Source organism: Cherax quadricarinatus, chromosome 14, assembly GCF_038502225.1.
Source record: "Cherax quadricarinatus isolate ZL_2023a chromosome 14, ASM3850222v1, whole genome shotgun sequence".
Lineage (NCBI taxonomy): Eukaryota > Metazoa > Arthropoda > Malacostraca > Decapoda > Parastacidae > Cherax > Cherax quadricarinatus.
In genome coordinates this window covers 5,581,897-5,593,773 of record NC_091305.1, presented here as the reverse complement: position 1 = coordinate 5,593,773, position 11,877 = coordinate 5,581,897, and the positions used below count along the sequence as shown (strand labels likewise).

At 38.7% G+C, this 11,877-nt stretch overlaps 1 protein-coding gene across 1 annotated transcript in view; it reads right to left on the bottom strand.

The window, feature by feature from the left end:
• Window positions 1–4,465: 4,465 nt before the first annotated feature.
• Window positions 4,466–11,877, bottom strand: part of LOC128695850 (short-chain specific acyl-CoA dehydrogenase, mitochondrial) — a 48,416-nt gene continuing 41,004 nt past the window's right edge. The window contains exons 8-9 of the mRNA XM_053786742.2: window positions 9,693–9,788; window positions 4,466–5,527 (exon numbers count right to left, since the gene is read on the bottom strand). Of these exons, the coding sequence (XP_053642717.2) occupies window positions 5,315–5,527; window positions 9,693–9,788 (309 nt within the window). The 3' untranslated portion in view covers window positions 4,466–5,314. The remainder of the gene's footprint in view (window positions 5,528–9,692; window positions 9,789–11,877) is intronic.

Here is an 11,877-nt window from a genome sequence, read left to right as displayed (position 1 = left end):
GGAACTGGAGCACAGATCCAATTCCCTAAATCAAGAGCCCCTCACCAACATCAAGGAACCTTCCATGAGGGGTGAATTTCTGGAAAATATATACAGTATTTTCCACACTATCCTCCCTGGTGGGATGTTGGTTAACACTAGACTCCCTGACGGAATATTGGTAATACTATCCTCCCTGACGGGATATTGGTAATACTATCCTCCCTGGTGGGATGTTGGTTAATACTATCCTCCCTGGTGGGATGTTGGTTAACACTAAATTTCCTTACGGGATATTGGTAATATGTACTATCCTTCCTGGAGGGATGTTGGTTAATACTATCCTCCCTGGTGGGATGTTGATTAATACTAGACTCCCTGACGGAATATTGGTAATACTATCCTCCCTGACGGGATATTGGTAATACTATCCTCCCTGGTGGGATGTTGGTTAATACTAGCCTCCCTGACAGGATATTGATAATACTGTCCTCCCTGGTGGGATGTTGGTTAATACTAGACTCCCTGATGGGATACTGATAATACTATCCTCCCTGGTGGGATGTTGGTTAATACTAGACTCCCTGACGGGATATTGGCAATACTAATCTCCCTGGTTGCGTTATGTACTGAAATGTAATAAAATTAATGAATGACCCCAGAGAGAGATATTTGCAATATCATCAGTGAGCTAAACGGCAGCCACAAGACAAAAGTAGTGTCCGCTCACAGGTGCTCGCTTGGCTCTACCAGGAAAGGAAGAGTGATACTAGACCAGCCAGTTGATTCAGTGAGGCCAGAGATGAACCTCCCATTTGACCTCTATCCTCCTACCAATAAAGCATGCTCCCTACCTTCAGACTACCAGTCTGCTCAACTTTCAGACAGGAGAAAACATGGAATTTATGGGTTGCAGTGCAGAACAAACGCTCAGGACTGTATTTAGCTAGGCTACTATGTGCCATAGGGGTTATCAAGCTCACTCAGTAAGACAGCCAAGGTTAGATAGTTGGAACATCAGAGATATAGACTGTACATGGTTTAAACATGGGTGACCATGGGGATGGGTACCACAGGGGCCTGAGGGCACTGAACAACTCTGGAATTAGAGCTGTGGATGTCTTCCTAGGTGAAGGCAAGACACTGTCTTAGCATAAGAGAGGCTCTCCTTTTCTTTAAAACAATGGATTTCATGTTTCCTTAAGAAAACTGGGAATGGTGTGAATATGTAGGGTAAGCCTCTCAGTGAAAATAAGTGGGGAGCTGGCTGTAAGATAGATTATAGTCAGCTACACATCGGATGACATTCTGCTAGTGATCTACAGTACTTGGCCAGGTGGACAAGTGCCAGCAATTTATGTACTGTTGAGATGTAGGAAGTAATTCCTGCACTTGTAAATGCTATCCTGCTACATAAACCAAATATTGTAGAGATGTTATCTATACACTATTTGGCAATATTGTGTAGATAACATCTCTGAACTCAAGCAGGAAGGACATAAGTTTCTACTTTGATAACTGAGAGGTTCTGGAGCTCAAGCTGCTCCTTAATGATTGGGGCACATTGTGTGAAGTCCTGTTGGACAATATAATGCAGAATGAGGACTGCACCAGTTAGAATTGAGAAAAGAATGTGTATTGTGATAGGTGTTGCCAATGGAGCAGAGAATTGAGAGCTGTTCATTCTTAACAGAAAAAATACACATCCCACTCTTGAAGGCATAAAGGATATGTTTTACCCAACATAATTCAAGAGTGCTTTGCTAATGCTATGGTCGGCAAATCCAGCAGTAGATGTTGTTGGCTGAAAAGGATTTTGTCCAGGATTGGCCATGAAATACAGTTAAGAGAGGAAGAGATTTCTAGGGAGCTTGTTTCATGGATTAGGAGCAAGTAGTGTCAGGATCATCAAATATGGGTCGAGGTAGTTTGGACAGTGGCTTCAAGTCAATCTGTCCTGTGATGTGCGAATGATCTGAAAACGGATGCACCATCAAGGGAAAAGCCAGGATCATTGTGAAAATCAAGCAAAGGTTAGAAGTATCAAAATGGTCAGCCAGAACTCCAGTACTATAATCAGGCATGATAACGATGCCCGAAAGTGGTACTGATTTAGAGGAGGACTAGCAGGCCTGCTGGGGTCAATGAAGGGTGCTGCAGGGGTAACAAGAAGGCCAGGAGACAAAACATGAATACAGTAATCCATGTTTAAGGTCTTTTCTTTATAAAACGGGGGGAGGAGAGAAAGAGGGGCACCTCCGAGGGTAAACGAGAGACATATATCCCCCTTCGCAGCCAAGAGTATACTCAGCACAGCAAGTATTGCTGATGCTTCATGGAAACTGCTCCTTACTCTTCCCTCCATGCCAGTGAACCAGCACTCCAGTATGGCATTCTCTGAATCATCCAAGCCAGACTTAGCCAACAAGAGAGGTAGGTGACTGGAAATGCACTGAGAGTTGTATCCCCTTTGGCTGCCACCAGGAATACTTGTCACTTAAGGACAAGCGAGGCCACCCACCTGGATCTTGAAGGGCAGCCCATCATCATCCCCAGATAATCAAATTCCAATGGCAAACACCACCACTACTGAGATCCTTAACAAAATGGGGTAAACAGCAATCCCTTTTCCTTCAACCTAGCTGTTTTTTGAGAAGAGAATATCCCCAGAGGACAAATGGAAAGGAGAGAAGAGTGGAGGGGAGGAGGTACTTAGATTCAAATCGAGAAAGGAGACAAGAACCTTGATTCCTCAGACTGAGAGCCCATGGGGAACATCCCATCCCCTTTGAAGGAGAATAAAAAAATAGAAAATATATATTTTTAGTAAATTTTTATTTTCCACAATGGCATTATACATGATTTATATTACAAATTGCATTGATATGCTGCATATGCAAAATAGAGCCACATTTTATTTAAAACTGGTAAGTCCCTAAAAATGTATATGTACATATATCATATATGACAGAATTACAAAACTGAATATTCACCAGCACACACACACTTATGCAAATCAAATCAAATTAACTGCAGTTTTATATACATTACCTATACAGTGTATCTGAAGAATTATCTTTCCAAACCTCATCCTTCACAAACCCATCTGCTGACAAGTCAACTACCAAGTATCTGAAAACATTCACTTCTTTCATACTCCCTCCCTCTAATGTGATATCCAATTTTTCTTCATCTAAATCATCTGGTACCCTCATCACCTTATTCGCATCTATGTTCACTTTTAACTTTCTACCTTTGTACACCCTCCCAAACTTGTCCACTAACCTTTGCAACTTTTCTCTAGAATGTACAAGAATGGTATATAATACCGACAAGATGAAATTAAGACACATGTGCAACATCTGGGTATCTTTATTGTAGACATTTTGCCATCCAGTAGCATTATCAATACAAATTCCAGGACATAACTTGAAGACAGTAGAACTATGTACAGAAGATGAGGTAATCAGTCCCTCAACCAAGGTTGAGGGACTGATTACCTCATCTTCTGTACATAGTTCTACTGTCTTCAAGTTATGTCCTGGAATTTGTATTGATAAAGCCACTGGATTGCGAAGCGTCTACAATAAAGATACCCAGATGTTGCACATGTGTCTTAACTTCATTTATTCTAGAATCTCCCAAAAGCACAGTATCATCAGCAAAAAGTAACTGTGTTAACTACCATTTTGTTTTTGACTCCCCATAATTTAATCCCACCCCTCTCCCCAACACCCGAGCATTTACTTCTTTTACAACCCCATCTATAAATATGTTAAACAACCATGGTAACATTACATATCCCTAAGACCTACTTTTACTGGGAAGTAATCTCCTTCTCTTCTATACACCCTAATCTGAACTTCACTATCCTCATAAAAACTCTTTACAGCATTTAGTAACTTACTACCTAGTCCATACACTTGCAACATCTGCCACATTGCTCCACTATCATAAGCCTTTTCTAAATACATAAATGCAATGAAAACGTCCCTACCTTTATCTAAGTACTGTTCACATACAGTGGAACCTCGGTATGCGATCTTAATTCATTCCAGAAGGCTGTTTGAGTGCTGCTCCGTTTGAGTATCGAACAGGTTCTTCCCAACCAGTTTTCTGTTTGGTTGGCTGTTATCATTAATCTTCGCAGTCCCCATTTTGACTTATTTATACATACACAAAAGGCATCACGAAATGCAAAGAAACATGAAACAATTTACAGCGAAGTTCAGGCAGGTCGTATTTGTTTGGTTGAGTGATGAGCTTTGTTCGAGTAGGAGCAGGTCATATACTAAGGTTCCACTGCATATGCTTAACATCCCCTACCCATTTTAAAGCCTCCTTGTTGATCTGCAATCCTGCTCTGTCTTACCTCTAATTCTTTCAGTAATAAAACTACCATATACTTTACCTGGTATACTCAGTAAATTTCTTCCCCTATATTTTTACAATCTCTTTTGTCCCCCTTCCCTTTATGTAAAGGAACTATACATGCTCTCTGCCAATCCCTATATACCTTCCCCTCTTTCAGACATTTTTTTTTTTTTAACAAGTTGGTCATCGAACATTAAAATGGTATAAAATACCGACAGGTTGTAGGTAAGACACATATGCAACAGTTAGGTATCTTTATTTCGAAACGTTTCGCCTACACAGTAGGCTTCTTCAGTCGAGTACAGAAAAGTTGATAGAAGCAAAACTTTAAGGGTGATGGACTGATTACATCGTCTTCAAGTATCTTCTGCTTCTATCAACTTTTCTGTACTCGACTGAAGAAGCCTACTGTGTAGGAATAAAGATACCTAACTGTTGCATATGTGTCTTACCTACAACAAGTTGGTCATCGCCCACCGAGGCAGGGTGACCCAAAAAAGAAAGAAAATCCCCAAAAAGAAAATACTTTCATCATCATTCAACACTTTCACCTCACTCACACATAATCACTGTTTTTGCAGAGGTGCTCAGAACACAAAAGTTTAGAAGCATATACGTATAAAGATACACAACCTATCCCTCCAAACTGCTAATATCCCAAAACCCCTCCTTTAGAGTGCAGGCATTGTACTTCCCATTTCCAGGACTCAAGTCCGGCTATATAAAAATAACCAGTTTCCCTGAATCCCTTCACTAAATATTACCCTGCTCACACTCCAACAGATTGTCAGGTCTCAAATACCATTCATCTCCATTTCAAATATTATGCAGAATATCCCTGACTTGGTGGGATACAGCGTCTTGTGTTAAAAACAAAAAATTTGCTAAAATATATACAGTATATATATTTTTTGTATCGTACAAAGAGAAGTATATTTGACAAAATTAATACCGTACTGAATTACAGCACTTGGTATTCTTTAATAAGATTTGCTGCTATGACTAAACGTTGAATTTCTGAAGTGCCTTCGTATATTTCAGTGATGCGTGCGTCCCTGTAGTGCCTCTCTGCTGGCATGTCACTAACATAGCCCATCCCTCCAAGGATCTGTATAGCCTGATGGCCACAGAAAGTGGCTGTTTCTGATGCAGCTAATTTTGCCATTGCAGCATACTGTGAAAAGGGAGACAACAGGTATACATAACTACTTCCATTATTTAACAGAAAAATCTCTAAATATTAAAAACTTTATAAAATATTCTATATTTGGATTGTGAAATTACTGTAAACATGTTAGTAATACAGTACCATACTCTTTTTTAATTAAACATACAATACTACTGTACAAGCACATTAAGATAATTACATTAGAAAATACATTAGACTGTGAATCTTGAACATAAATAGAGCAGCTGGTTTCTCCTATATTAAATATATCCTGGCTTCTACTCAGCACCTCAACTGGTACTTATACACTTGTGCAGCATTCTAGCATTTATTTACATGATTTTCTGTAAGGCATCATTCAGCCACAAAAAGGTAATTATTTACTGTAGAGTACAGTACGTACATTACTTTTATTTTTACTGCCCAAGTTACTAAAGGTATTATTCAGCAAACTGAAGAGTTGTTGAGGTGGTATGGTCATTTAGAGAGGGTGGAGCAAAATAGGATGACTTGGAGGGTGGATTCATTTGTAGTGTAGGGGAGGAGGGGTAGGGGTCATTCTAGGAAAGGATGGAAGGAAAGGGTAAAAGTGGTTTTGTGTGCAAGGGGCTTGGACATGCAGCAGGCATGTATGAGCATGTTAGATAGGAGTGAATGGAGATGAATTGGGACCTGACAAGCTGTTGAAGTGTGAGTAGGGTAATATTTTGTGAAGGGATTCAGGGAAACCAGTTAGCTGGACTTGAGTCCTGGAGGTGGGAAGTATGTGTGCACTTTAACCCTTTCAGGGTCCGTCCCGTAGATCTACGGCTTTACGTTCAGGGTCCAAACCGTAGATCTACGTCATGAGCTCAGCTCACTCTGATAAACTGTGAGTGGTACACTTGGGCCTAGATATGAGAGAATACATCTATGTGGTATGTGTGCACCACATAAAACAAATCCTGCAGCACACTGTGCATGAGAGAAAAAAACTGAAACTAAGATTTTTGATTAAAACAGCAACTTTGCAGTGTTTTTTTCGTATGTTTTTTATAGTTGTATTTGCATTTCTTGGTCTCATTTGATAGAATGGAAGACATATTACAGAAATAGAGATGATTTTGATTGGTTTTAGCACTGGAAATGGCTTGAAACTGAGCTCAAAGTAGCGGAAATGTTAAATTTTTGCCGATGTTCAAGAGTAAACAAACGACCTCACACATCTAATACACGCCAGCTGGTGGGTCTAATATACATTCACAAATGTGGTGATGATATTTATACAATTGTTACAATATTGCATAACAGTAAATCTTCTATTTTTTGGTGTGAATAAAAATTCATTATGTGAATAAAAAATCAAAATGGAATTTATTTGTAAAGCCTCAAAACATAACTAATGAACAGAGGAAATGTTAGTTTAGTGCCAGGAATGCCTACATTGTTTATTCTGGATGCTATTTTGAAATTGGAATATTTTGAACTTTGTGTTAAATTGGCCAAATTACCAATTTCCTATCACTTTATTTTGTAGTTGAAACAGTTGACTTGGCGATTTCTTGTGCTCAATCGATAGAATAGAAGTAATACTAGTGAAATAGCTAAGAATTTGGTCAACTGGAATGATGTAATTGGCCTAAAATGGGAGTGAAAGTAGGCAAAATCGCCGATTCGTAAATATCGCTGACATATCAAAATTTGCGAGAACATAATTTCGTCAATTTTCCATCAAATTTCGTACTTTTTGTTTTATTGCCTTCACAAAAAGATTCTCTACCATTTCATAAGAAAAAATAACAAATTTTTTTTTTGGAAAATTCTTGAACACTGGGGCACCACTTCAGATTTTGGCCTTGGACCCTGAAGGGGTTAAAAGAGGGGTTTGGGATATTTGTTGTTTGAAGTGATATCTGAATTGTTGTATTTAAGCGTCTCTGCAGAGACAGTGATTATGTGTGAATGATCGTGAAAGTTTTTTTTTTTTTTTTTTTTTTTGGGCTACCCTGCCTTGGTGGGAGATGGCCGATGTTTAAAAAAAAAAAAAAAAAAAAAAAAAAAAAAAAAAAAAAAAAAAAAAAAAAAAAAAAAAAAAAAAAAAATCCCTTGCATTTTCAACAATAAAAATAGCAGTGTAAGAAAGTGTGGGTCAGATGTTTGAGTACTGGTATCCCTTAACACCACCATCACCTAAACAACGACTTTCACACAGCCTAGTTTCTTTATTACAAAATAAAAGTGTACCAACTAAACTGAAGCACTGTATACACAGTACATCCAGGTTCCTCTCATTTTTAATCTTTATTATGCAAAGGAAGATAAGCAAGTGTATATAAACACCAAGAGTGTCCCTCATGGACAGGTACGGTTCATGTCTGTCCTCTCAATTTGTATATAAACATTGTCTTCAGCATGCTCACATTGGAGCACAGATAAGATACTTTATTTCAGCATGAGACAACATTTGTACAAATGTGAATGACATTTAGAAGTGTATGCATAAAACCCCTTAACCCCTTCAGGGTCCCCAGGCCCCTCCCAGACTTGTTCTCAGGGTCGTCCAAATTTCAGAAAAATAAAAAAAATTATTTTTTTCTCATGAAAAGATAGAGAATATTTTCCCGATCAAAATGGCACCAAAAGTCTGAAATTTGATGGAAAACTTACGGAATTATGCTCTTGCTAAGTTAGCGGTCTCGACGATGTTTACGCATCGGTGATTTTGCCCATTTTCAGCCAATTCCATTGTACTAGTCGACAAAAATCATAACTATTTCACTAGAACTCCATTTTTTCTATCGAATGAGTACAAGAAACCACCCATTTACCGATTTCAACTATCCAATACAGTGGTCAGAATTTAGCAGTTTTGCCTATTTCACACAAATTTCAAAAGATGCCAATTTCCAAATAGAGTCCAGAATAAACAAGAAAGACATTCCTGGCACTAAAATAACATTTCCTCTGTTCATTAGTCACGTCCCCACGCCCCTCTTACATTCTTTTGCTTTCCACTTGGAATTTTGATTCTCACAAAAACTACAAGATTTACTGTTATGCAGACTACTGCATTAGTGTAGAAATGGTATAAATAATATCGGCGCACTTGTGAAAGAATATTTGATTCACCAGTTGACGTGTATTGGACGCTTAGCATGATTTGTTTACTTTTGAACTTTGGTAAAAATCGAACATTTCTGCTACTTTGAGCTCAATTTCAAGGTACTTTTCATTGTAAAACCAGTCAAAATCATCTCAATTTCTGTAATATGTCTTCCATTCTATAAAATGAGACCAGGAAAACTAGAATACAACAATAAATACCATACAAAAATACAGTGCAAAGTCGCTGTTTTAATCCAAAAACATGGTCAAATTTTTTTTTTCTCATTACGCACTGTGTGCTGCAGGATTTTTTTTATACTGCGCACACTGACCACACAGACCCATTCTTTCATATGTAGGCCTACCAGCTTTCTCTCACTAGATTTGAGGGTGCTAGAATTTATGTGTACTAGTACGTCAAAAACCCTGGTGGGTAAGCCGTACTAGTACGTCCGAAACCCTGAAAGGGTTAAAATGAAGAGCATTTTGGGCGATGATGATGATACAAATGACATGAAAACACTGCAATACTTGCTGGTATTCAAGAATCAATTGAATAATCACTGTAGCTACATACTAGCACTGAAAAGTAAATAAATGAGATGTTTAAGCTTACGTGGGTTGCCCTCACCCAGAATATGCATTGCTATCACACCATTATAAAGTTGAAATATCGTAAGCTGAACCATCCTAAAGCACAGTATTTTAACAAGTTGTTTGGCTTTTTTGAGGTCTGAGGAGCATAACCCCATTTTTCTAATGTTTTTTCAGATTAACAGTGAATTAGGTAATGCAATTTTCAGGAGAGGATACACACATACACACTCATACATGTGTGCGCACAAAAAAAACTGCGTGGTAGTGATGGCGAATATTTTCCTTACCACCTATCTTCTCATAATATTTCAATTACACTGAGCTATATTAATTGTTTTTATAGATTTTTCTGAACAGTGCATACTCCAAAGAATGAACAGATGTGATTTAGTGATAGTCACATATGGGAGGAGATTCATATCACAAATTCTGTTTTTCAAAGGTAGGAAAGACAGTATAGCATGTGGAAAGTATATTTAAAAACTCTTACCTTAGAGTATGCTTTCCCTTCATCTTTCAGTACAGCGGCCTTATAGGTAAGAAGTCGAGATGATTCAATTCTTAATGCCATGTCAGCAATCTTTTGCTATGAGATACAGAGCTTTATTATTACTTTCTTAATAGTACATAAAATCCACTTGATTTATTAGCACACAAAACTATATGGAGAGTACAATTATTTATTTGTAACTACAGGAGCAAAGCTATACTCGTGGTGTTATGTCTTCAGTACATGTGTTCCTTGCTATATAGATGGAATCCAGGTCCACAACACTTATAATAAACTCAATCAAGCTTTCCATACTTAATTCCACCTAATAAGAATCTCAAAATCTTCATGAACCTACTGACAGCATATGGTGACTTTATTTCACACATGCAGAATTACCAGGAGAAATGGGACACTGTATAATTAAGAATTCACATACATACACAGAACACGAGACACTTGTATTTAATTTTTAGTGGTTACGGCATTTTCTACTAGTTCTTGTAACATATTCCATCCTAGTATATCAGGTTCACCTGCCACAGTTTGTAACTACAGTTATTATTATTATTTTATTATCACACCGGCCAATTCCCACCAAGGCAGGGTGGCCCGAAAAAGAAAAACTTTCACCATCATTCACTCCATCACTGTCTTGCCAGAAGGGTGCTTTACACTACAGTTTTTAAACTGCAACATTAACACCCCTCCTTCAGAGTGCAGGCACTGTACTTCCCATCTCCAGGACTCAAGTCCGGCCTGCCGGTTTCCCTGAATCCCTTCATAAATGTTACTTTGCTCACACTCCAACAGCACGTCAAGTATTAAAAACCATTTGTCTCCATTCACTCCTATCAAACACGCTCACGCATGCCTGCTGGAAGTCCAAGCCCCTCGCACACAAAACCTCCTTTACCCCCTCCCTCCAACCCTTCCTAGGCCGACCCCTACCCCGCCTTCCTTCCACTACAGACTGATACACTCTTGAAGTCATTCTGTTTCGCTCCATTCTCTCTACATGTCCGAACCACCTCAACAACCCTTCCTCAGCCCTCTGGACAACAGTTTTGGTAATCCCGCACCTCCTCCTAACTTCCAAACTACGAATTCTCTGCATTATATTCACACCACACATTGCCCTCAGACATGACATCTCCACTGCCTCCAGCCTTCTCCTCGCTGCAACATTCATCACCCACGCTTCACACCCATATAAGAGCGTTGGTAAAACTATACTCTCATACATTCCCCTCTTTGCCTCCAAGGACAAAGTTCTTTGTCTCCACAGACTCCTAAGTGCACCACTCACTCTTTTTCCCTCATCAATTCTATGATTCACCTCATCTTTCATAGACCCATCCGCTGACACGTCCACTCCCAAATATCTGAATACGTTCACCTCCTCCATACTCTCTCCCTCCAATCTGATATTCAATCTTTCATCACCTAATCTTTTTGTTATCCTCATAACCTTACTCTTTCCTGTATTCACCTTTAATTTTCTTCTTTTGCACACCCTACCAAATTCATCCACCAATCTCTGCAACTTCTCTTCAGAATCTCCCAAGAGCACAGTGTCATCAGCAAAGAGCAGCTGTGACAACTCCCACTTTGTGTGTGATTCTTTATCTTTTAACTCCACGCCTCTTGCCAAGACCCTCGCATTTACTTCTCTTACAACCCCATCTATAAATATATTAAACAACCACGGTGACATCACACATCCTTGTCTAAGGCCTACTTTTACTGGGAAAAAATTTCCCTCTTTCCTACATACTCTAACTTGAGCCTCACTATCCTCATAAAAACTCTTCACTGCTTTCAGTAACCTACCTCCTACACCATACACTTGCAACATCTGCCACATTGCCCCCCTATCCACCCTGTCATACGCCTTTTCCAAATCCATAAATGCCACAAAGACCTCTTTAGCCTTATCAACTACAGTTGACCATCAATTAAGATAATTAAGTTCTTGAAAATGGTGTATAATGAAAATATCATTTAAAATGAACTAAAGAGCATGGAAAAAATAAGGTTACATGTTTCAGACCCCCACAAAATGGCATTTTTGGGGGGGAAGGGTCTGAAATTGTAAAAAATAAAGGTAACAATGTAACTGCAGATGGATGTAGTATGTGTTATATTTAATACAATACCTCTGACAACAAGTTTTTTTTTAACC